This window comes from Rutilus rutilus (genome assembly GCF_951802725.1).
Source record: "Rutilus rutilus genome assembly, chromosome: 12".
NCBI lineage: Eukaryota > Metazoa > Chordata > Actinopteri > Cypriniformes > Leuciscidae > Rutilus > Rutilus rutilus.
The window spans coordinates 27,789,198-27,816,841 of NC_140217.1; the positions used below are offsets into that span (position 1 = coordinate 27,789,198).

The following is a 27,644-nucleotide window of genomic DNA, read 5'->3' on the forward strand; positions in this document are numbered from 1 at the left end:
GAAAACAGGATGTAAATACAGGTATTTGCACTGGCTTAAATAACATCATTTTTATTAATATCTTTCACATCTACTGCAGTCAGATTCACTCGTGTTCACTCTGAAGGAATCACTCACATTGGCTGTGCACTTGTAATGACACATCAAGGATGTTAAGAGCCTAAAAGCAGGTTTAAAACTTGCCCCATTGAAGTCAACGGTGCAAATTTTAAAAAGAGGATAACACGGTGTAGGCAACACCGATTTTTGTCGTTGTTCTCTGTATTGACAGCACTCCAAATGTAGGCTACAAAAAAATGAGCTCAATGTTAAAATTGACCGGAGTTCTCCTTTAATAAGCTCTTTACTTTGGCGGAAAATCTGACCTGTGGTTGTTTAGGGAAATGCCTGTATATGGCGCTTCATGCGGTGAAGTTGCTGAGCTCGATTAACCGCTGTCCTGCTGTGACGCGCTCAATGAAGGACCGTAGCGTCGCGTCGCACACATCGCTAGTCCTAGGCGGCTGTTCATAAAGGATGCGTTTGTGGCAGTGGAATGGGAAATGAGAACAAGGTAATGAGACGCAAGTTGGACTTCTTTAAACTTGAGCGCAGCGTTTTTAGAATGCCGTTTCATGTGCGAGACGCGGGTGCAACAGCAAAATAAGTCTGTCAAGCTCAAAAAAACATTTAATGCAGGCCTACTACAACTTTATGTTTGAGATATCATGTTTTCATGAAGGTTGAAATGTTATTATCTTTGTTTTCATAAAAAATTGTACTGCTAATAATATTATTATCCATGGAGACATTTCCCCACAATGTAGGGAATACCAGGACAGGACACACACAAACACTCTGGTTCACTATCTTTGTGAGGACTCTCAATAATGTTTTTTATACTGAATGATATATTCTGTCTCACTAACCCTACTCCTAAACCTACCCATCACACACAACTTTCTGCATTTTTACATTTTCAAAACTCATTCTGTATGATTTATAAGCTTGTGTACCTCAATTTAGGTCCCCACAGTGATACGAGTCCCCATGCATCTGTGTGCATTCAGGTCCCCACCAGGATAGAAAAACCATGTACACTCACACACTGCATACTGTAGATACTTCATTATTTAATCACACTGGCTTCACAGCAGGTTGTGTTGCCTGTAGTCAGATGTATTGAGCTGTGTTTTTTTATTTTATTTTTATGTAGGCCTACCAGTGGTCACTCTGCTACATTGTACAGCTGAAAAAAAGTAAACTAGACTTAACAAGATGGAATCTTTAATATGAATTATTTTGTCTGAATTTTTCAGTTTTTTCTTGTATAATTTTAAGTTCCATTTCTTTGGTGCTTTGTTCAATCTCAAACCATTATTTTATATTATTAAGATGTCTGCACAAGAGTTAACTAATCTATGCAAACATTAAACTCTGCTGAAATTAAACATCTCGCTTTGGTCTACACTGGAAGTGTTCCGTTTGCTCTGCTAAACTATAATTACTAAAACTAAAACTGAAACTAAATAAAATAAAAACTAAATAGAAATGTGTTTGCAAAATAAAAACTAAATAAAAACTAACAAAACCATTAATGAAACTAACTAAAACTAAACTGAAATTTAAAGCGAAAACGATATTAAAATAAAAACTAATTTAAAAAAGCAAAACTATAATAACCTTAGTCAGATTATTATAATTTTAAAAATAAACCTACAGGATATTCTGATGTAGGCCTATACACAGTGATGTTTACAATTTTTTTTTATCTCAAAGGATTTCACTTTTTGGCAGCCAGTTGTAGGCCTGCATTTAGAGTAAATCATAGGTTAGGATTATGGACTGGATGATAAATCCACATGTGGAAAGTTTATCCAGTGATCAGCCTGATGCTATTTATCTCCTGCTAGAGTTGAGCAGAGTGAATGTAAAACATATATGCTATGTATATATCCTGTGTCAGCATTTTGAACTACACTGATGTATGAATTCATTCATGTAGCACATGCAGTGTCATGCATATTGTTAGGCTCTTTATTATCAGACACAAACCTGAACCATTGAAAACAATTCCACCCTGCTAGTATATCCTCTCCATTCCCTCCCAAAGTCCTGCTCTTCTGCTCCTTGCTGGGCTTTCTGTTGATAATTCATGTGCAGGCTATAATTTATAACAATATACTGTTTTCCTCTCACCAGTTTCTGAAGAGCTCTGCTATCATACTAGCGCTGGTTGTTTTTCCATTGAAATCTGAAGCCTATGTGTCCTCTTATTACACCAAGTCATAATTAAATGTCAAATCCAAACAATCTCAGGGTTTATTCATAGAGAGAACAATAAGGACACTATATGCCGAGGAGTTTCTTTATATCATACAGCCACATAATGCTTTGCCAGCTGTTAGATCAAACCTCCACTGTACGGATTTGCTCTTTCATTCTCCAGAGAGAGAGAATATTTAGGCTTTATCTGTTAAGCAGGTTTATTTTGTTGTGTGACCAATGACACAATTTACGACACTGACAGATTAATGAAAGTTTATCATTTACGAGGAAAAGGAGCAGGGTATCGTTTTTCTGTGGCCAATTGTTACTCGCCTGGTCTCTAATCTTCTAAATTCTTTATCATTTTTGTTTTAAATGATTATAAGTGTGGCAGTTGAGATTAAGGTCACTTTCCTGTCCTAATAGTCTCACAAGTGTCTTTACATAGAGTATTCCATTACATGTTTAGTCATATTTACAGTACCTGTCAAAAGTTTGGAAACATTACACTTTTTAATGTTTTTGAAAGAAGTCTCTTATACTCACAAAGGCTGCATTAATTGTCACGTGTGACAGAACGCCCCCTCACGGAAGGCGCATCCTCGCGCTGCCCAGAGGAGGTGAGGAGGATGAGGAGATGGCGAAGGGATGGTGAAGGGCTGGCGAAGGGTAGGCGAATCCGGCAGGAGGAGGTTCCGGAGGAGGATGGCTGTCCGGAAGGAGGCGGAACTGAAGGGTCCAGGGCTGTGCTGAAGATGGTGAGAGCCAGGGAGGAGCCTTGAGCAGGGGCATGATGGATGGTGCCCAGGCCACAGCCACCTGAACACACACACACCTGAACACAATGACTAAATCAAATTAATTACCATGACGATAAACAAGGCAGGGAGAAATGGGGTGAATGAAAACAGAGTCTAGTGGTGTGACAATAATAGTAGTAATAATGTTTCTTGAGCAGAATTTATTCAAATAGAAAAATTAAAATAAAATGTATTAAAATAGAAAACAATTAGCCTATTTTAAATAGTAATAATATTTCACAATATACAGTTTTTACTGTATTTTTGATTAAATAAATGCCGCATGGTGAGTATAAGAGACTTTTTTCAAAAACTGTTTTCTATTAATTATTCTATTAATATATTTTAAAATGCAATGTATTCCTGTGGTGCAATGTTTAACTTTCATCAGCCATTACCCCAGTCTTCAGTGTCACATGATCCTTCAGAAATCATTCTAATATACAGATTTGGAGTTCAACAAACATTTCTTATAATTAGCAATATAAAAAATTGTGTTGCTTAATATATTTGTGGAAACTATTTTATGTTTTTTTCCAAGATTATTTGATGATTAGAAAGTTCTGAAATTCATGTACATTTTGTAATCATACCATGCATTACACTGATAAAAATTACAGTAAAGTCATTAGTAATATTACAGACAGTTGTAAGCATTTATTTCAAATCTTTTGTAACATTACACATAACTTTAATGCATCCTCATGTAAAAATGTTTTACATGAATTTCTGAATTTCTAAATATTTGGAAATAGCTTCATTTTATATCAACGTTTTCTCCTTTTTTTTCTTCTAAAATCCTAAAACTTTGTTTATTTCCAGGTTTAAATTAGATTTTGTATTGCAGATTTGTCAGACATGTCACCCCACTGTACTGCCTGCACTTCAGAGATGTTCTAACTTCTGCAAACAGATGTAAACACCCACAACACCCTCTATTCAAGTTATCATGGTGATGTTATTTGTATTATATTAATCTTTTAGGTTTCATTTGAAACCAGGCTGATACAGTTTGCAATGTGTGTATATGTTAAAAATAGTGGTTGCAGAGAGGATGAAAGGTCAAAAATGGTGGGCGAAATTGTTTTTCCATGCAAACAGTCCTCTATATGTATGCAGTGGAGCACAGTTGTGCAGTGGAGCATGAGTAGTAAAATAAATCATTTGGCTATGATGTGGCATTTATTTGCAGATAAGTCTGATGGTTGTCGCCCTTGACAGAAAGGTAATCAGCTTCTTGGTTATACAAAGAGACAGCACTGAGACTCCCTGGGATACATCCTGGAGGACTTATTGAACAAATCTCATGAAGAAAATTCAAAGCAAACAAAATCTTGTTGTTAGCATTAAGAAATACTTGTAGGTCTTTCCACATATCCATGGTTACCGTCCGATTTTATTCCCTAGAAAAAATTCTATCAGACTGCAGTGATGACTTGTGATGACTGCAGTGAGGCAGAGTATTTTTGTAGGCCAAAAGGATTTTTCCACTGGCTTTTGGATTACTGCAGAAAATAAGCTCTATGACAAACAAAAGTTTTGTGATTCTAACCCATTTTGTTCATCAATAATTTAGAAGCCTAAATACAATTTGACCGTTCGCAATGTTAAACTATGCATGTTTTGCCAATCATTACATATTCGGGTCTTTAGTGACCCAGATCTATATAACACAAATGGATCTGCATTCTGCCGCAATAGTATAACAATTTGACTAGTTTAACATACGAAACATGCATGCATTTAAGGGTTAACACAAGATCAAGATATTCTCGTTTTATTCTATGACGTAAACAACTTTTACTTGTCTTGAAAAGTCTAAATGCGACAACAGAGGTTGTTGGGGACATTCAACATCATTATGGTGAACAGGTAAACTCATCTACATACTAGTAGATGCTTTTAAAGCTTCATTGTGTTTATAATCGAAATTTTGCAAATTATTCTAAATCAAACTTTCAGGGAAATTTTTTTTAAAGAATGAAGCTTAATGGTGCTGAAGTTGAAGTCACGCGACCGGACTAGCCAGCTTTTTACTTCTGGGAACTACATAAAAATCGTCCCTGAGTAGGGAACGGAGACGTTACGTCGGATGACGACGAATGGGGTTTCGCTTAGAAAGCCTATCACCTTTGAGTATAGAAAACGAGCCAATGGCAATGAAATGCCATGGGTCTGCGGAATTTGCATAGCGTAACTCCGCCCCACCTCGTGGGTATATAAGGAAGTACGCCGGCAACAAGCAGATATGTTTCTTCGCTGAGGAGCCGAGACTGAACTCCGGCGATCCCAGCGGTACAGCGGAAGTGGCAGGGAGACGTTCCCTTTCGTGGTCACTCCGAGTTACGTCGGATGACGACGAATGGGGTCCCCTGTCTAATCACGCCACCTCGGCTGTCTTCCAGTGCCCTGCGTAAGTCTGAGCTCCCTGTCGTGAGACTAGCACGGACGAAGGAGTCCTACTTAACACAGGAATACCAAGGTACACTGGGAAGCATATTTCAGCGGACATATGCAATCATGCCCAGTCCAAAGGGGGGGACTTGGAATACACATATGACCCAGAGGGGCTGCATATGGAGTATCACGGGTGTCCAGCCGCAGGTGGAATATTTCAACCCCAGGGGTGGCAAGGTGGCTTGCCGAGGGAAAGACACATGCTCAGAGAGGCTTACAGTGGAAATACACATGTGGGGGTCCCCAGAGGGGGAACCATGCACATGGAGGCACCTAGTCAAGCGCGAAAGCTGCCGGTGGCATAACTCTGGCATTGACGTCGACAGTGCTGGAGGAACTCAGGGCCTGCGGGGAGGCTCACCTGAGGAGAATATCGCACGTATCCCGTCCGTGGAGAGGAATGGCGAGCAAGCGAAGACACCTGAGCAGAATCTAGTACCGGCTAGTTGAAGCGAGTACATGAGAAGAAACTGGCTCCACTCAGAAATTATAGAATCTCGTGAATGTGTTAGGTGTCGCCCAGCCTGCAGCTCTACAATGTCTGTTAGCGAGGCGCCATGTGCTAGAGCCCAAGAGGATGCCACACTCCGAGTGGAGTGGGCCGTCACACCAAGGGGGCATGGTCGACCTTGCTGCTGGTATGCCAAAGCAATGGCGTCCACTATCCAGTGAGACAACCTTTGCTTGGAGAGAGCCTTTCCCTTCAGCTTCCCACCATAACAGACAAAGAGCTGGTCTGAGGTCCTGAAACACCGCGTTCTGTCTACGTAAGCACGGAGGGCGCATACTGGACAGAGCAGTGCCAAGGCTGGGTCTGCCTCCTCCAAGGGCAGCGCTTGCAGGTTCACCACCTGGTCTCGAAAGGGTGTGGTGGGAACCTTGGGCACATATCCAGGCCGGGGTCTCAGGATCACGTGAGAGTTAGCCGGCCCGAATTCCAGGCACGCTTCGTCAACCGAAAATGCCTGCAGGTCCCCTACCCTCTTGATGGAGGCCAATGCAACTAGGAGCGCTGTCTTAATTGACAGAAACGGTCTGTGTCGAGGCAAAATGGAGACATGAAAGTAGGCGTCCTTCAGGTCGATCGCTGCAAACCAATCCTGTGGCCGCTCACACTGAAGGATGCGTTTGGCCGTTAGCATCTTGAACGGCAGCCTGTGAAGGGAGCGGTTCAAGACGCGCAACCAGAAGTGCACGGGCGAGGCATCTTTAAAAAGACGTGCCGCGTGCAAGCTCTTTTTGTGAGAGGAAAACTCTGCGGATGATGAAGCGACCAGGGAGAAACACACTAACTGGCAGATCACTGCACAGATCAGCAGGGTAATGTGCACTCGCTGGAAATCGCCGTCACACCAACACCGGAGAGTTGCTCGTCTCGAAGGATGAAGAGAGAAAGAGTAAACTCAGGATTTTGGCTTACAGGAGGAAAGCTCTCGGCTCCGAAGCGAAAACATATCTGCTTGTTGCCGGCGTACTTCCTTATATACCCACGAGGTGGGGCAGAGTTACGCTATGCAAATTCCGCAGACCCATGGCATTTCATTGCCATTGGCTCGTTTTCTATACTCGAAGGTGATAGGCTTTCTAAGCGAAACCCCATTCGTCGTCATCCGACGTAACTCGGAGTGACCACGAAAGGGAACGTAAATTTCAGAACTTTCTATTCATCAAATAGTCTTGGAAAAAAAACATATAATAGTTTCCACAAATATATTACGCAACACAACTATTTTTAATATTGCTAATTATAAGAAATGTTTCTTGAGCTCCAAATCTGTTTATTAGAATGATTTCTGAAGGAATTTCCTAACATGGAGAGGTGAGGTAAAGTAATAATTACCAGAGCTTCTCTGTGATTTTAGTCCCGTCTGAATGTGCCATCTCACAGACAATGTCAATAAAGATTACGGCGACTTTTACCTTCAGTAAAAAGGTCCGGAAAAATTACCTCAGGTAATACTAATCCCGTGCAAATAGACCCGCTGTAAATATGTACGTAAATATTTTGTCATTTCCTGTTTAAAAGTAGTTTCCCGCGGTTTTTCAAGAATGGAGACAATTAGCCTACATATTCGGGTCTTTAGTGACCCAGATCTATATAACACAAATGGACCTGCTGCAATAGTATAACACTCTCCTGATGTTTTAGTAAATACAAAATAATAAAATAAAGCATATTTCGATAGACTACCTTTAATCTGTTAAGGATTCAATTTGAACAGATGTTTTTTTCCCATCATCACGGTCCTCGTCAGAGATCATTTGTCCATTCTGGGTTTTGGCCTACTGTTGAGCTGAATCTCAGAAATGAGTCTCAGAGAACTACACTTCCCAGAATGCACCAGCAGCAAACCGGCTGCTAGTCACCTGATCAATCATCACTGATTTGGAGCACCTGTGAAGACTTGGAGGTCCTCAGTTATTTAGAGGAACAAACTTCACAGAGAAGACACTCCAAGTTCACTCACTCGTAGGTTCGGTCCAAAGACGCCAATGGTTGGTGAAATATTTTATTTACTTTCATGGTGTTTGAAATGGTGTTATTCAATGTAAAAGGCTTAAGTGGGTAATTAATCATAAAATGTATTTAAAATGTTTATTTAAACGTTTAAACTCATTAAAAATGTTTAACTGAAATGTTTAGTTAAAACGATAACTTTTGTTCTCTGTCTTTAAAGGTTTAATTACAACCTAATTCATTGAACATACCAATCAACTGACAAAGCCAAAATAAAAATGATTGAGTTGGAAATTTGAGTTGTCCTTGTGTCCTTTGGAAATTGAACAAGAGTAGGACTTGACAGTTGTAAACCACGCGGAGCGGCCTGGCCCTGAGGATAAACGGCTTCAGATCCAGAAATAAGCTGTTGACGCAGAGGAAGTCAAGATGGCGGAAGATGTCCTGGGGAAGTCGGTCCAGCAGCTCAAAAAGGAGAGGACCACTGCAAAAAGCAGCTTCACCAGACAAGCCAACTTCATTTCAAGAGGAGCAAGCAGCATGCTTCAAGTGGAGTTAAGGGAAGAATTCACTAAGCTTTCAGTCTGTTTCAGAAAGATGCTCGATGCCAATGATGACTACAGGATTGGACTTGAGGCTGACATTAAGACTGAAGATGAGGAAGCAGGTCTTGATGAACAGCAAGAGGCTGACATTGTTAGATCTGTAAATGAAGGTGAAGCAAAGTTGGAGGAGATAAGGGACATAGTCCAAACAAACCTGTGGTCGAGGTATGGAAGGAGTGAACTTCTTGTGGCAATCCTGGAAGCAGAAAAAGCTAATGATAAAGCGGCTGATGTACCTGTGGAAAGTGCCAATTTAGAGGGCTATGAAGTGCACCTCGCTCTCTTGGAAAAAAGAATAAAAGAGGCCAGCTCAGCAATGTCAACATGGGAGAGATGGATCCCTGTAGAATTAAAGGACGAATTAGATGGAAGAGTCAAGGACGTAAGAGCATCCTACTACAGGCTTGAGTTAAGGAAAGCCGAATATGCCACTGCACGGACAATCAACGAGCAAGGCACAGGAGGGAAACTACTACCCCTACCGGCAACATCCACTCCAATAGTGAGAATCAAACCAACCTCTCTACCTATCTTCAATGGAAGCAAGAGAGAATATCACAGATGGAGGAAAGACTGGGAAAGCCTGCAAAAGCAGGGAGAGCCATCCGGATCAATTGAAGTGAAGAAAATTCAACTCTTGGGGAGTGTGGATGACAAAATCTCAAAGGACCTCAGACTTTCAACCTACACCACTGCCAATGACATGTTCAGAGTCTTGGAAAACAGATATGGCAACAAGTCAACCATCACAGTGGAAATCCTTGAAGAGCTGGAGAAGATGCCACATGTGAAAGGGAACCAGCCAAGAAAGGTCATTGATCTCATACAGTCAGTAGAGAAAGCCCTAGCAGATCTTACAGAGTTAGGAAACTCTGGAGCCATAAAGAACCCACTGGTAATTAAGACCATTGAAAGCAAGTTGCCTGACTTTATTAAAAGAGACTGGGTGATGTTCATGGTTGAACCCAGAAACAATGTCACATCAGACAACCACTTTGTCATGCTCTTGAAGTTCCTGAAAAGTCAAGAAGAAATACTAGAGAGACTCGAACAGCTCAGAACTGTGGAGAAGGTGGAGAAATCAGATCGTTCAGACAAGAAGTATTAATCGAAAGATTGCCTCAACAAAAACCACAAAGAAAGAAGAGCTTGATGAGGTATGTGGTGTCTGTGGTGATAGTGGGCACAACAACAAAATCTTCTTCTGTAGAAAGTTCAAAAGACTTAAACTACCTGAAAAAAAAGCTGTTTTGAGAAAGCTGGGAGCATGCCGAAAATGTCTCGGATGCCATGATGAAGATGGATACTGCAGAGACACTTTCTTATGCAGAAATAAAGACTGTAAAAGGGAAGGTGGTGCCCCAGACCACCATTTTTTCCTCTGCCCAAAAGGAGAAGTCAAAAGAGGGGAGGAGAGAAAGCGTGGAAAAGACGGCAAAGGTGAAAGCAAACTAACGGAGGAACAAGAGGAGATCTTGTCTGAACTTTCCCCAGAAATGGCAGATAGATGCAGAAAGGCTTTCACCAACACCAGCAAAACCGCAGTGACACTCGATGCTTCAGGCCAGTCTGAGCTACTGCAGAGGAATGGGCTCTCTGAACTTCCTGTCATCATGATGTTAATGCAAGTCACTGCAAACGCAGGGCAGAAGATTGGGACTTTAATTGACCTTGCTTCAGATACAAATTATATTACCCATAAGGCTGCTGAAAGACTGAGGTTAAGACATGAGAAGATAACTTTAGTTGTGCATGGGGTTGGTGGTATGGCCATGGAAGTGAAAACACAAAGGTATCTCCTCAAAGTCAGAGTCAAGACACCTAAAGGAACAGAGAGAGCTCATGAAATGGTCTGCTACGGCTTGGATGAAATCGCCAGAGTGCATCAAGTAATTGAACCTGAGAAGTTGAGAAAATTCTTTCCAGAAGTCAAACTTAAAGAATTGGAAAGGCCAGAAGAGGTTGAACTTCTCATTAGCCACCGAGAGGGAAGACTCGCTCCCCAGAGGGTAAAAATCATCGGAGACCTCGTCTTGTGGGAGGGTCCATTGGGGAAGACGGTGGGTGGAGCACATCCCGACTTATTTGAAGAAGTGGAGGTTGGAGCATATGAGTCCAAAACACACTTCGCTCGCTCCATGAGAACAGCAGCTGTCAAATATCAAGAAATCACAAGTCCAACAACTGTCACAGCTCAGCTACAGCAGGAGGATGTGGCTCAGACCAATTTTACAGCTGCCAGTAACCGTGAGTTCCTTGAGTGGTGGCACTGGGACAGCATCGGAGCTGCATGTGAGCCAAGATGTGGAGGTTGCCGATGTGGAAACTGTCCACCAGGAGGAAAATAAATGACCCTGGCAGAGGAGAGGGAACTGGAGATTATTAAAGGAGGCCTCACCTACAAGAAGGGGGATGCTCACACACCAGCTCCACATTGGGATGCAATGTATCCTTGGATGGTAGATCCAGCCTCTCTTCCAAACAACAAAGGTGCAGTCCAGGCTTGTTTCTTAAGGATGGAAAAGCAACTAAGCAGAGAGCCAGATTGGAAAATGGCATATGCTACCCAGATCCATGAGATGGTCGAACGAGGCGCAGCCATAAAACTCACCAACAAAATCATGGACGAGTGGATTGGACCAGTGTGGTACGTAAGCCACCTGGTGGCGCCAAATCCTCATTCGGTGACAACACCAATCCGTATTGTATGGAATAGTAGCCAGAAATACAAAGGTGTGAGTATGAATGATCTTCTTCTGAAGGGACCAGACGTTCTCAACCCTATCAGAGCTGTTCTGCTGAGGTTCAGAGAAGGGACGTATGCATCTCTAGGAGACATCAAAAAGATGTACAACTCCGTATGGCTGGAGGAGCGTGAGATGCATCTTCACAGGTTCCTCTGGAGGGACAGCCCAGATGAAGAGATAAGTGAATATGCAATTACCAGAGTCAACATTGGGGACAGACCTGCTGGTTGCATTGCTCAGTTGGCTATGAGGGAAACAGCACGCCTGCCCAACTTTGTTCACTTGGCGGATGAGCGCAGAGTCATTGAAGAGGACAGTTATGTGGATGACCTCTTAACCTCCCAAAATGACCTAAATAAACTTGACAAAATCACAGCAAATGTTGAAGAGATCTTGAAAGCTGGAGGTTTCTTCCTCAAACCATGGGTCCGGTCAGGGCAAAGTGGGAGGCAAGGAATGGAGACGGAGGATCTAACAGAGACACAAGGTAAAACCTTAATTCTTCCAAATCAAATGAGGGACGAAGACAACAAAGCCTTGGGTATTGGCTACCAAATGGATGAAGACAAGCTCTACATGTTAATCTCAGTTAACTTTTCCAAAAGGAAAAAGAAGATGAGAGTTGGGAAAGATCTTCTCAAGGAGGAGGTGAGAACTGAGACACCTAAGCCACTAACTAGGAGAGCTCTCTTAAGCCAAGTGGCTGGACTGTACGACCCAATTGGCTTAATTACACCTGCCGAACAGAAAGGAGCAATTCTTGTAAGAAAGGCATTCCAAGAGGGAGGAGGTGGGAAACTAACCCAAGAAACCTGGGACCAACCTCTCTCAGAAAGCCTCAGAGAAGAAGCTATACAGCTTTTTGAAGAATATGTGCAGCTTGGACAGGTGAAATTCCACAGGAGCCTCACACCAGCTGGCTGGGAAGGGAAACCTTGGGGCATCACATTCTCTGATGGAAGTGACAAATCCTATGGAGCTGTGATGTACTTAAGATGGGAGACAAGTCAAGGCACTGAAGTTCGATTTGTTGAATCAAAAGCCAAGCTGACACCCCTGGATCAGAAGGGAGAAGCTGTAAAAGCTGAGATCTGTGGAGCTGTTTTCGCAGCCAGGATTAGGAAGTATGTGGAAAAGCATGCTCGAATGAAGATTGAGAGATGGTTCCATCTACTCGACAGTCAAACGGTCTTGGGAGCCATTCAAAGAGTCAGCTATGGGTACAAAACCTTCTTTGCAAATAGAGTGGGTGAAATCCAGAAGGCTGGACTAGTGCAAGACTGGTGGTGGATCCGTGGAGATCTAAACATAGCTGACATTATAACAAGAGGGGGCGCTCCTGAAGATTTGAAGGAGAACTCCACATGGCAAAATGGACCAGAGTTCCTGAAGTGGCCAGTGGAAAAGTGGCCTATAAGATCAGCTGGAGAGGTAGCAGCTCATGCCAGGGAGAGTGTAAACAAGCTCCAGAGGAAGGCATTCTCAGGTGCATTAACAAGAGCTCAAGCAAGAAGGAGTCAGCAGAAAGAAGACCAACGAGGCACTCAGGAAAGTCCAAAGAGTGAAACTCAAGAGGGAATACCTGTGGAAAATCCAACTCTTCTTCTAAAAAGGAAGCCCACTGGCTGGGTTAAAGATCTTGTGGAAGTAAGAAGATCCAGTAGCCTGTCCAAACTGGTGAGAGTCGTTGCCTGGGTTTGTCTAGCTGCCAAGCAGTGGCTGAAGAGGAAGTGCCGGGTCTCTAAACAGTCCAAGTGGGAGATAAGATCACCCAAGCAAGCTGTGCTAACTGTCAAAGAACGAGAAGATGCACTCAAAGACATCTTCCTTGCAGCTCAAAAAGGTACAGTTTTTTCAGACACAACTCTAAGCAGATTGGCAGTATACAAGGATGTGAACTCTGGATTGCTAGTTTGTGGAGGCAGAATTCAGACTTTCAACGAAGAAAAGACAGCAGTGCCAGTTTTACCATTTGAAGCATGGGTGTCTACACTGCTGGCACAGGAATCCCACAAAGCAAACCATGAGGGAGTGGCAGGAACTCTTCTCCGGATGAGGAAGAAAGCCTGGGTAATAAAAGGCCGTAGACTTGCCAAGAAAATGGTTGACAGCTGTGTGGTCTGCAGGAAAAACAAGGCAAAACGGTGTCAACAAATCATGGCTGACCTGCCTCTAGAGCGAACAGGCCCGGCTGCACCTTTTGAATTCACCACTATGGACCTGTTCGGCCCTTATGAAGTGAAAGATGAGGTCAAGAAGAGAACTAGACTCAGAGTATGGGGAATAGTCTTCTGCTGCATGGCTTCCAGAGCCATACACACTGAAGTGGTGAGTGACATGTCATCTGAAGGATTCCTGCTAGCCTATCAAAGGTTCACTTCACTGAGAGGACACCCTAGGAAACTCTGGTCAGACCCTGGCACTAATTTTGTGGGAGCCAAACCTGCACTAGAGAAGCTTCACAAATTCCTTAACCGACTAAACAAGTCTGATATTGAAGACACAGCTGCCAAGTATGGTACAGAATGGTCGTGGAAGATTCACCCTGCAGACTCTCCCCATAGGAATGGTGCAGCAGAGGCAGCTGTCAAAGTAGTGAAGCGGGCGTTGAGCAACCTTGGGGGAGATGGTGTTTTCACATGGGGAGAATTCCAAACTTTTCTCTTCATGGCAGCCAATCTTGCAAATGAAAGACCCATCGATGCAAGAACTCAAAGCAGAGAAGACTGTGTAGAGTACATCACCCCAAATTCTCTGCTTTTAGGACGTGCCAATCCAAAGGGAGACCCTGGAGATTTCCAGTTTGATGGCTACCCTTATAAAAGACTTAAACATATTCAAGCAGAGGTAAGCAATTTCTGGAAGAAGTGGAGCCAATTGGCTGGACCTAATCTGTTCATTAGAAACAAATGGCACACTAAAGAGCGAAATGTGGCTGTTGGAGATGTGGTCTGGTTGGCTGATCAAAACGCCCTGAGAGGACAGTACAAGCTGGCTAGAGTGGTCAGTGTCAATGCTGACAGCAAAGGCATCGTAAGAGATGTGCTTGTGAAGACATTTCCCAGCTATCCTGTTCACATCACAAAGGCAAACGGCAAAGAAGGGCCTACAAGAGCTAACGGAGAAAGAACCAAGAGACTTCAAACCAAAATCCCAGCCACAATTCTTCATAGAGATGTCAGACGCCTTGTCATTCTACTTCCCACTGAAGAACAAGCAAAGGTGTGAAGGGCTTGTGTGACCTCTCTGGTTTTGAAAAAACCAGGAGCTCAAGTGGGAGGTGTTGAGCTGAATCTCAGAAATGAGTCTCAGAGAACTACACTTCCCAGAATGCACCAGCAGCAAACCGGCTGCTAGTCACCTGATCAATCATCACTGATTTGGAGCACCTGTGAAGACTTGGAGGTCCTCAGTTATTTAGAGGAACAAACTTCACAGAGAAGACACTCCAAGTTCACTCACTCGTAGGTTCGGTCCAAAGACGCCAATGGTTGGTGAAATATTTTATTTACTTTCATGGTGTTTGAAATGGTGTTATTCAATGTAAAAGGCTTAAGTGGGTAATTAATCTTAAAATGTATTTAAAATGTTTATTTAAACGTTTAAACTCATTAAAAATGTTTAACTGAAATGTTTAGTTAAAATGATAACTTTTGTTCTCTGTCTTTAAAGGTTTACAACCTAATTCATTGAACATACCAATCAACTGACAAAGCCAAAATAAAAATGATTGAGTTGGAAATTTGAGTTGTCCTTGTGTCCTTTGGAAATTGAACAAGAGTAGGACTTGACACCTACAAAAAGATGTCATCCCTGCACTGTAAAAAATCCAACTTACGTTTTATATGACAAATTCAGTTTTTAAAGTTTATTCAACTATTTAACATGAAAAAAGTTGAGAAAAGTTGAGATAACTTAAACACGTAAGTTGAGAAAACTCAAAAATGTCCTGCAGCTGGTTGCCTTAAACTTTTAAGTTTTCTCAACTTTTTTGTTTTGTTTACAGTGTGCAGCATTAAATGCAGAGATTACATGTACAGGTTTTGAGTTTTGACCACAAAGTTTTGAGATGACATTGCAAAAAAAATTAATGAGTTTTTCCACACCATGACACGTGCGTCGTAAATCAATTGTTCATGCTGTTTTGAGCACTGAAGCTAGCCATGTTATCACAGCAGGAAAAGCTAAAGCTCAGTTTACTATCGATTACTGATATGTTTATGACTGTCCAAGAAAGGTGAAGGAGAGCAATCGGTCACAGCATGGATACAAACACTGTGAATTCATCACGGAATTGGTTCATTCATTAGAATTGGTTCACGGCCGACTCTGAGCTGTTAATACAATGCATGGCTTGCTGGCCTTTAGACATAAGCAGGAACTTGGTGAGGTCTATTTCAGATTTGTTGCAATCGATATTTTAAGTGTGACATGAATATATATTTTTTAAACTTGATATAGTAAACTTTTAAACAATATCTTGATCAATTTATGGCACTTCACTATAAGGTGAAAATATTTCAGATATTACATGATGGCATTTTTACTGTTTTCACCATAAAGTATGTAAAAAAAATTTTTCATGGTAAAATAATTACATTGAATGAATGAACAGCTTTTTTTCTGTATCTTTTTACTTGCATTTTATAGTTTTTTTTCTATAAAAAATTGTGTAATATGATGTATCATTTTAATAGTAATAATTCATTCTTATATTACAGGCATACACAATATGAGACAAATCTTGTGGAGCAAAATAACAGTATTCATTACTTTTAGATATTATGCCACATACTGTGTGTAGCCTCATGACATAAGTTCATGAATAAACATAAATAATGATCAAATCCTGCCCTGTTGGCAATAAATATGTGTCACACGGGAAGCTTAAAGTGCGAGTTCTGGGACATTCTTTTGATTTAAAATGTAACAAAATAAATACATGTTCCCTTGACTATAGTATTCAAGATATTTCCCAGGGATTACTGAACGAATAATCCGTAAATATAGTCCACAATACATCTTTATTTTCACAATATCTGAGTAGGTTTCCAATAGCATTGAGGATAACTTGTCATTGTCAGATATGAAAGCACATATTTTATCCTGTAAACAACAGCTCTCATCTTGCTAAAGGTCCCTTTTAATACTCTTACACGTTGTTTACAAGCCTTGAGACGTAATATCAGTGACAAGCCTCTCTTGACCCCAATTTCAACATCTTGATCCCCATTTTGCACCATGTGTTAGCCATCTTAACATGGACGCAAGGAGAAGCAGTGTGTAATTGACCCCCATCTCTCGCTTTCTAAGCTGGTCTTTAATCCTTTCTGTTTGTGCGCAGTTTTACAGAATAGCTATTAAAGATGGACCCCTCGTGACCCTACTTATCCTTCCCACACCCCCCACACCCACCCCCCTCCATGTTGCCCCATGAATGATCAAACCGGATGGTAAAACAAGGGTCCTGCGGTCCACAAAACATTCTTAATAATACAATTCTTAATGGCTTCTTCTTGTTTTCTTATTTAAGAAACGTAAGAAGAAAAACTTAAGAATTTAAGAATTCAAATTCTTGAAAATAATCTTAATCCATACGACCTCAGTCGATGAATCAATGTAATCTGAGGTGTGTGTGAGAAAAATACTAGTAACTATAAACCATATCATCCGAACTTCTCAAATCTGAAAATTTCTCAAATATTTTCTTTTGTGCTGCCTGTAGATTACCTTAATAATAAGCATTCTTGTTATTTTTCTCTCAACTCTTGCAACACTATTTTTTAGCACTTAGTCGCGTTTTTCATGCACAACCACATTGCAACACCTAGCAACCATCCAGAACACCATATCAACACTTTTAAAATCATTGAGAACAAAGAATTAACCGTCAGTATAATTCTTCAGTTTTTCTTCTTTGTAGACTCCCTTGTGAGTCATCTTTGCCTGTGGCTCTCAGCACATGATGTAACGTGGCCACTGAACTGCCATCTCACCACCAAACATTCACCCCTAACCTCTATTTCTTCCTCCACCTCTCTATTCTAGACCTTCCTTTTCAGTTCAGATGTAAGTTCAGCGAGATGTCATTCATTCTTACAGACAGTCAGCTCTTTTTCTCCCCTTCTCTCTGTCCATTTATTCCCCTCTCATTTTTTCTCCTTTGTCAAGTTAGATTCCTTCTCTTGGTGGAATTTTAAATAAATCATTACACACGAGTGAGTATAGCTGGGGTCAGACAGACCTCTTTGGCTCTATTACCTTGTTTTCACATACTGTAAACTAAAATGACCATGCTTGGAAAGACCACAACATCAGGGATAGTTTTAAAGGGATAGTTTCAAAATTTTAAATCTGTCCATGTTGTTCAAAACCTGTATGCCTTTCTTCCACAAAACACAAATGAATATATTTTGAAGAACATTTCAACTTTAAAAAAATAAAAGTCAACCCCATGCAAGCAAGCAAACAACCAAGCAACAAACCAACGACGCAAACAAGCAAGCAAGCAAGCAACTAACCAACCAACCAATCAAACACAGATATTTTACAAAATATGCTTTGGGTTCCATAGAAGAAAGAAATGCATAGGTTTGGAACAATATGAGGGTAAAAATTATGAATTTCCTTTAAAAAAATTATCTTTGTTTGATTAGAAATTTAAAACCATTAAAATCATGTTTTAATGTCTTTATAAACTGTTAAACCTTGGGCAGTCACACAGGTATGATGGGAAATTAGATCCCATATGCTTCAGACATCATCAAAATGCATCTTATGATTTGCATTTAGATGAGTTGATTATTATAATTCACCCTTGTGATGTTAGAGCAGATACGGAAGAGACGGTATACTCACGTTAAACTGTGTATGTACTGTATTATATGTATGAATGCATGTGTGACAGAAAGATTGCATGAATATGACATTTACCTTAAAAGAAGTGTCACATGGCCACTGTGTCAGATTCAATAGTGACTTTGACAAATTGTTGATTTTCACCTTAAACAAAATTTAAATCAAAATAATTTAATCTTCAATTGGCACATTTCAGTTCTCAAAACAAAGCCACATTCCTCAAAATGTTTAACACATTTCACCTGTTTTCACACACATTCCCATTTTTTTTTTAACGATTTCTGCAAAACTTTACACAAACGTGATGTGGAACTGCATCAATGTTTCAATGCTTGTTTGCTCTCTGGGATGAAAGTGTACACTGTTATGACATAAAATTATAATTATACTACATTTTACCTTAATAATGCAACACTGATCTGTAAGGCTCTGCTCTTTCAAAAAATGTACTTGAACTTGAATTTTGCACATCTTGTTTTGCCTTCTTACTTATCCAACCATGTAATTTCTTGTCATTACATTACATAACTTTTTATATCAGTTACATTTATTCATTTAGCAGATGCTTTTATCCAAAGCGACTTACAAATGAGAACAATAGAAGCCGTTAAACTAACAATAGGACAACAGTTTCTATGGGGATCTAAAAAAAAGCACTCAGGTCTCATAAAGTAATGTCACTGTGACATGAGCAGCAGTAGAATATAAAAATCCCTTATGACTTGGCAACAGCAATAAAAAAAGAAAAAGGAGAGACTATCAGTATTACTGTATTACAAACCTTTTAAATGCCCATCACAATGTTAATCTCACAGTTGAGGTTAGTAATACAGAAAAAGTTGCTGCATTTACCCGTCCTTGAAAGTCTTCCCTTTTACAAGTCAATTTATCCCTTGGACATAGATAGAAGATGTGAGGGAAGTTTAATAAATTATAAAGACTATGTAACAGAGTACTGTTATATTTAGATGGGTTACAATGTATTTTTAGGTCATATGATTTTTTTTTTTCAGACCTGTCATTTATATTACTGTACCATTTTTTTTCTGTATGTTTTTGTTGTTGAGACATAAATGCCATGTGACTAATTACTCTGGACAAGTTATGTCATGATACACAGTTGCAGAGGTGGACAGTAACAAAGTACATTTACTTGAGTACTGTACTTAAGTACACTTTTTGAGTATCTGTACTTTACTTAAGTATTATTTTTTCTGGAAACTTTTTACTTTAACTTCACTACATTTGAAAGACAAATATCGTACTTTTTACTCCACTACAATTCTGTCAGGTCCTTGAGTAGAAAGTAGTAATGTCAGTCAGGGGATGATTTTGGTTGCAGGGACCCGCAGTGGTTGCATTTTTGCAGGGGTTGCATTTTGGCTGGAAATGAAAGTCGGATTGACGTTTTCAACCACAATACGTCTGTCCAACGTTGAAGATTAATGTCAATCTGGCGTTGGATTCTGACATCAACCTGATTTTCATTTTCAACGTTGGGTTTGGTCTTCTAAATGCGAATTTGTCATTGTTTTGGTGCACACTAACTTATAGATAACAGTAAGGCTAATGTATTCATACTTAAAGCCAAACAACTTTAAATAGGGCACTATTTGAGGGAACAGCCATTTGGGTGTCCAAAACCATTGTGGACGTTATTGAGTGCACTTATTCAATCTCACATTCAATCCCACTACTGGAACTGTGTTCTCGAAATAAATTTGATATTGATGGGAAGGCAGGCATAGATTCAGAGGCATAAGGTACTGTAAGTATTACACAACAATGCAACAATAATATAACAATACATTGAAATTTACTTTTGTTACTTAAGTACTTTTAAAAACAAGTACTTCTGTACTTTTACTTAAGTAAAAATCGGTCTTTACAACTTTTACTTGTAACGGAGTAATATTTGACCAGTAGTATCTGTACTTAGGAAGTTGTGTACTTTGTCCACCTCTGCACAGTTGGTGCAGTTACAACATCTGCCAGCAGGATCTAATGGGTTCATGTGGACCAGACAAACTTTGTCTGACAAAGCCCTCATGTATTTTATGAAATATTTCAGGTTCACTGTACTTTCGTCAGCATTGTAGTCTATCAACAGCATCTGTGACATGCTATGGATTACCACAGAAGATCATATTGACACAAAAATGAACATTATGTGCTAGCATTCTCATGTTGCTCCAAACCTATGAAAGTATCGCCTTTATGGAAAACAACATTAAATAATTATGAAGAATTGTACTCCCTGTTTTCCATGCATTTACAATAAATGGAGACTGAGACTGACACTTGAAATGTAGAGCAAAATAAGTATGGACCAAATTATTTTTTTTGATTCATTGTAGACTGTACAAAAATATTTTGCGAAGTTGTAAATAAAACAAAAATTACTGGAGTACGTTTTACAAGAAAATATCAGTCTCTATATTTCAAAATGTCACATTTAATTTAAAGTGGTCATTGTAATTGTGAATTGTACCAGAATTATTATTATTATTATTTTCAGTGTAATTGCACAGAAAAGAGAGATACATTCTTCAAGATTTATCCTATTCTGTTCCACAGAAGAAAGAAGGTCTTACAGGGTTAGGACTAAATGAGGGTGAATACATAACCTAATATTTATTTTTTGTTCACTTTACTGCTCACTTGTAATATTGCTTTAAGTTCTAGAGCCTCACTATGTTTCAATATGTCTGAAATAGAGAATAGCTTGGGTGAGAATGGAGGCAAAAACATGAGTTTGGTCTGAGGGATAATAAGGGCTCTCACACTATCCAGTCTGATTGGCAAAAGGGATGAATTCATGCATATCTCCAAGGTCCCCCTTTCACATCCTTTTACCCACTGAGGTGATTTGTGTAAAATGTATCATTACAGTCTAATCAATGGAATATTCAAACATCAGCGACTGGAATCTAACTTCCAAACCACACCAAAATAGACTAAGCAAAGCACACCACGTTAACAACCATACACTTCCTCAAATAGAACCTGTGTTTCTAAAGAGGGCAAGGAACAACCATTCAGGCATCTCCGGTTGTTTCTGCAGTGTGGAAGTTCAGCACTGTCATATCTTTTGATGAAACCCTGTTTCTCACCTGAATAGCTGGTGGGCCACTGGCCAGTTATCGACTAAACATCTCTCTGTTTTTTGGGTCAGCAACTTGGCAGAGAGTAGTTCTGGCAGTTACGGCGAGTTCTGCCACTGAAAGAGAGAGAAAAAAATGATCAGCTGACCTACGCTCTCATGTTCTGATGCTCTCACACAATTTTTCAGGTTTGAATTTTTCTTGAAAAATTGATTTGTATTACAAGTTTTCTAAAATGTTATGTTTAAATATGCAAATTTGGCATTATCTAATTAAATATGCACTAATTTGTAGACATTTTCAAAACAGAAATCTGAACATTGGAATAAGCATGTTCAAAATTCTTGTTTCATTTTGTTGTCATATTAGAGTTGAATGTTTTTACATAGAGATATCACAATTTAGGCTATATAAATCAGAAAAACACACATTTTTTATTAAAATGTTATTATAAATCTGCTGAATATACATCTATAAACCCATCTGTTAAAACTTTAAGAATATAGATATGAATAAACTGAAAAGTCTGGTGTACAGTATGTACTGTCAGTGCTACTAAAGTGGAAATTTCTGGCTTATTTTGAGAAAATAAACTTTAAAGACACAGTAGCCTATGTATTCAAAATCTACAAATGCAAACAGATTAAATAAACACTTAAATGTGTATTTTGTATGTTTTCTTTCCACTAGTCTAAAAAAAACCCCCACATGTTATTGAAGCAAAATCTCAAAATTGACCTGTGCATAAAACTGGTTTTGCCTGTGTCGTGCCTTAAAGAGTCAATGAATCTCGCGACAATTCTTTCTTGTCTAAATGTATTGGTTACATAGCCTATTGAAATAGAAAGTTTGGGGAGAGACAATAGCCAATAGCTATTATGACTTCATGGGGTCCAGTAAAATCAAAGTTGTGGTGTTGTGACTTTAGTTCTGAACTAAAATTATGCATGAGAATATGATAGGTTGGGTTAAATTCTCCTTTACGTTACGGTTGATGATTATTTTCACAACAGAAAATTAGCCACAGAGCTTCTTATTATGGCTAACTTAGTGATTCATAGCAGAAACTGATGCTAGAAATGCAGTAAAAGTAATCTCTCAGAAAGAACCCAAGCAGAGGAAGCTGTTTCTAACAGTCGATTCAGTGCATGTGAGAAAAGAGCCCAACTGACTGATGGTGATGCCTTCTCAACTAAGAAAAAACATTCAACTTCTTTCTCTCTCTCTCTTTCTCCCTCTTATTCTCTTTTTTCACACTTAAGAAGGAGGAACAATTTATCATAGCGCTGCAATCCCGACAGCTTCCTGTTTATAATGCCAGCCACTCCCTGCAGCTACCCCTTAAACAACTTTCTAGAGACTAGAATCTAAAATAATACAACAAACATGAATTAAATAACATCAAATGTAACAACAATGGACTTAATAATTAAATAGGAAGAAATATGACTTGTTAGATAATATAAAGAAATGTAATGGGTTTTGCAGGGATTTCTGGGAATGCACTTAAATACTCTTTACTCACATTTTTTTAAATTAGATAACAATATAAATGTTTTCTATTTTACTCTAAAAACATTTACCAATATGGCTATTTAAAGAGCAACTTGCAGGTTAGAAGACCCAACAAGTCAATGTATAGAAAAATAATGAAGTCTGCTCTCTTCACCTGAACAAAACGCACCCAAGAACGAAAAGCCTTGTTTTTCCTAGAAGGAAAATGATGGACACGATGTCCTGACAGGCTGGATTTTGTGCAACCAGCACAAACACAATAATTTACCATTATGGCTTCTCTAAAACTCGATCTAAAACTTTCTCTGTCGCTCACTACTGCTCTAACTACTACAGTACACCCACAATGAGAGCGCTGGCTGAACGCGAGCTCATATTTACCTCGGCATACGTCATATGACGCGTTGCTATAGGGGGAAAGGCGTATTCCAGAGCCTAGCACATTTTCATCAAAATCTCTACAACCAATTAGATTTCATTAGTAATTTCTACATATGTGTTTTTAAAAAACCTCTTCAGACAAAATCAAGTATTAATTCAGTTATAAATTTAACCTGCAAGTTGCTCTTTAAGTGTGCTTTAATGTTTGTAAGTGTAGATCACCATTCATAAATTAAATACAACAAAAGTGCAGCACCTGTTCATTTTTCATAAACATTCCCATTTTATGTTTTCATATTAGATTATATTTTAATATTATTAGTATGAGCCCAAAACTATTAAGAATCACGTTTATTTCAGTTATTTTGTTTTTTTGTTACAAAACTCTCAATCTATAAAATTATGTGTAATCTACAATGCCCACGAATCTCTTCATCTCTTCAACTGTGTAGAAGATTGATGACATGTTTTGTTCAATTTCTCAAAATTAACCCCGCCCGTACGTACAAGTCATCAGGCATGGCCCCGCCCTTCCGCGTTGGCGTCATCGATTCAAACTGGTATCGAAAGCAGAGTGGAGCTTGTGGAGTCAGAGCGCAGACTGCACGGAGACAGGAGGTAGACACTGTACAGCACGGTAGACACTGTACAGCACGGGCTTTTTATATTCCGTATGAGCATAACGTCTTTATTTGTAAAGATGTGGACGGCTATAGGGAAACTGCTGCTTTTACATATGATACTCGTGGGGTTTCTGCTGGTGAATGGTAAGTGTCTGCTCCACGCTGACAGTCCGCTGTTATGAATGTAATTTGATGCTGTAGAAACACCGGCGGAGCCGCGTGCATCTACTTCCGATGACGAGACATTATTTGCGCGCTATATCATTTTAATCTCTTTATACAGCTTATATTTTTAAAAAACGACAATCTGAGCAAGTGCATGTTGTTCTTGTCCTGCCGTGTTCGTTGTGAGCACAATAAGAAGGAAGCATTTGTTATATAAAATGTAATTATAGTAGCATAGTATTAGTATAAATCCGTATACGTTACACCATTGAAAGTAACCCGTACGCAATAGCGCAACTTTACTCTCATTGAATGTGTCAACAGTATCATTTAGATGTGTTTTTATGCACACGTTTCATTTATCCTTGGCCATTTATAGTTTATGATACATTTACTGCAACCTGTCATACTGACACTGACAGTATTGTTTGACAGCTGTTAACAGAACTTAGCATAAAATTATGTAGGACTATACAGATACTTGTAAAATAGTAAACTATTGCTAAGAATGTCTTTACGTCTTAACTTTTTTTTTTTTTTTTAGTTTGAAGTTTTTTAAGTTTGAGCTGTTTAAGCATGTTCTTTGTGATAAATGTACAATAATGATACATATATTATTGTACATAGTAAGTCCCCCAACATTTTGTTTTGTGGAAGTTGGATGGGTTAAAGTAGAGATTTGGGGAGGGCAAAGGGAAAAACTCATATTGGTCGAACAGTGTCTGTGGTGATCATTGCCTTTAGTTAATAACTTGATCTCCCCCAAAATTTGCACCCTGTATTTACACACAACTTCTTAATATGACAGGAACTAAACCAGACTGTGAAAGCGGTCAGTTTCAGTGCAGGAACGGCAGATGTATCCCGACTCCATGGAGATGTGATGATGATGATGACTGCTCGGATAACAGCGACGAGGAGAACTGCCGTGAGTAATTTGAACCTCTTTTTACAGGTGTCTTATGTAGCCATGAAGGTACCATCTTTGTTCCTCTTTCAACTAAGGTCTTAAAAAACTGTTTTTACCAGAAATGCTGTCTGTCTAGACTAGCCTACTCACTGGGTTTTGAAACCACAGGCATAATCTTGGCACACTGTTTCTTTGAAAAGACTCCAACTGTCACGAGTTGTGGCTTTAGGTACCTCTACACTGGAACTTTTACTTCCTATTTTTATGATTTGTAAAGTATGACATCACACACTGTATACATAAGTGTAGATTACAGTGTTCGCTTTACTGTGTAGTATGTATCAGTAATAGACAATGCACTTAATTTTTTTTGTGAAGCTGCTTGTAATCACACTTTATTATTGTAATTAATAATAGTGACATGTAATATGTCTAAAATGGACATTGTGCATGGCATATTTTGAGCGTATTATTAGACACAGACATCCTGTTATTAGCTATGAATGTAAGTAGGACTTTGCTGGAAGGTTGACACAGGCAAGATTGATTTTTGCAGGACTTGTTAATGAAAGACAAACATAAAAATCGTAATCAGCAAGTCGAATGACTTAATTGAGCTGTAGGCTACAGCAGAGGAGAGAAAGGCACAACTGCCACAAAATGTAATTATTCCGATGTATTGGTCACAGTATTAATTGCAAGTGCATTAATTATCCTGGTTAGTTGATGAATATGGTAAAGTGGAGTGTTCGGAGGCGCAGTAGAGAGAATGCCTTTTTCTGAAAACTGATGGAATTAAAATCGAACTTGCTGTTACTTTTACGTTTTCATGCCATAATGTGACAATCTCACAAATCTGCACTGCATTCTGGACATGTTGATCAAATACAGCAACAGTGTTTTAGTCATGTAGGATGTAGGATTATAAAGGTCATACTTCTATTGCTCTTGTTCCATATTTATGAGTGGTGCTGTGTGCCGCCTGCTAAGCTTTCTCAGCTGTAAACAAACTAGTATGTAGGGCAGGAATGGTTGGTTGCATTTATCAAATAGGAGAAAGAGACGCCTCCACCTTGTTCCCAAAAAGCGTGAATTTACACACATCGGTAATCTTGCTGGGAGTTTTTTTTTGTGGCTTTTGATTTTTGCTTATTTAGATGACCCATTTTTATTCATTACTTTATTTATTTGAAATGAAACCACCTGATCTGACTTATATTATTTTAATTTGTTCCAGTTTGATTTAAGAAAAATCATGAAAGCATTATGCTCAGATCTTGTGCCATTGCCAACTATCAATCCCCCAGGTTCAGGTTTGTCACATTCACCTGGTGTTTTCTTGGCTTCGGTTATGCTTGTTTAAATGGATTCATGCAAAGGTGTCCCATTTCATGTGGTATCTCCAGCAGGCAGGGTATCTGTGGGGTTACTCCCCAGGTAGAAGCACTCTCTTGGGCTGTCAGCAGGGTTGAATGCTCCCCTCTCTCTTCTGGATGTTTTTCTGTGGACTTGGAAAGACATTGAATTAGAATAATACCTTAAGGATTGTGCTTTGCACTCCCCTCGCAGACACAACCTACTCACAGAATTGGCAGGATTCCTCTTTAGTTGCCCATGGAGACGGTAATAGCAACACTTCACAACACATACTGCTCCCTCTCCCTTTCTTTCTGTCTTTTTTTCAGTATACCAAATTCTAATCACAGAGCTTTGTGTCTGAAGATGAAGTGGGCTCTTCGGTAGAGACTGGCTTAGTGGCTAGAGACTATTTATGTGTCTCAGGATGGCCTTCAGTCTTAGATGAACGTCACACGGACATTTATTTATTACGACATGAATCAATGTTGACAAAAGTTCTTCGATAGTACATTTTATAGCAATAGCTCCAAAAATCCCAAACTATAAAAAGTTTTTTTTTTTTTTTTGCAGGGTAGTGTTGATAATGATTTGTTTACTTGCTGTTGGTTTTGGGCTATGATACAAACATTTCCCCTGTACTTGTTTGTGAACAAACAAACAGAATAGCTGAAAGTAGTCTTGTGAAGAGATTAAGACAAAATTGGAATGTGATAACCATAATAGCCAGAAATAAGTGACAATAATGATTGTAACTTGCAAATTTGGAGATAAAAGACTCTTTGGAGTTTGCTTGTACACTCAGATGATCAAGTATCTTATGCGCGACTGTATTTATTTGATCAAAAATATAGTAAAAACAGTAATATTGTGAAATATTACAATTTAAAATAACCGTTTTAAATTTCAGTAGGCTATATTTTAAAATGTTATTTATTACTGTGACGGCAAAGCTGAATTTTAGGATGCCATTAATTCAATCTTCAATGTCACATGAATCATGATCCTTCAGAAATCATTCTAATATTCTGATTTGGTGCTCAGAAAGCATTTATTATTATTATCAGTGTTGAAAATAGTTTAGTATTTTTAAACCGTGATCATTTTATTTGGAAAGTTCAAATGAACAGCATTTGTTTGAAATGCAAAGCTTTTGTAACATTGTAAATGTTTTTACTATCACATTTGATGGAATTAATGCATCTTTGCTGAATAAAAGTATTCATTTATTTAAAGACTTTTGAACAGTGGTGTATTCTGTTTGGCGTTTGTTTTGGGCAGCAGAAATGTGTCAAAGATATCTTGCAGCTTGAAATCCTTACTTGTATGAAAAACTAGAAGAAAAAAAAAGATTTTGAGTTGAGTTTGACTTGGGTATTTTTTCGTCACTATTCTTTATTGTATCTTTTATTTCATGA

General features: G+C 39.2%; 2 protein-coding genes across 7 annotated transcripts in view; both read left to right on the plus strand.

Moving 5' to 3' along the window:
* Positions 1 to 10,915: 10,915 nt before the first annotated feature.
* LOC311301656 (uncharacterized protein) lies at positions 10,916 to 15,107 on the plus strand (the record flags this gene model as incomplete). The annotated part of the gene is made up of 2 exons (XM_084426932.1): positions 10,916 to 14,804; positions 14,987 to 15,107. One exon carries the CDS (start codon positions 10,916 to 10,918, stop codon positions 14,540 to 14,542), a length of 3,627 nt encoding a protein of 1,208 aa, XP_084283058.1. The 3' UTR covers positions 14,543 to 14,804; positions 14,987 to 15,107.
* An 8,636-nt stretch (positions 15,108 to 23,743) lies between these two features.
* Positions 23,744 to 27,644, plus strand: part of lrp8 (low density lipoprotein receptor-related protein 8, apolipoprotein e receptor) — a 153,934-nt gene continuing 150,033 nt past the window's right edge. For all 6 annotated transcript variants that reach the window (XM_084426309.1, XM_084426310.1, XM_084426306.1 and 3 more), the window contains exons 1-2: positions 23,744 to 23,939; positions 24,769 to 24,888. In XM_084426309.1, coding sequence (XP_084282435.1) covers positions 23,846 to 23,939; positions 24,769 to 24,888 — 214 coding nt within the window. In that variant the 5' untranslated portion in view covers positions 23,744 to 23,845. The remainder of the gene's footprint in view (positions 23,940 to 24,768; positions 24,889 to 27,644) is intronic.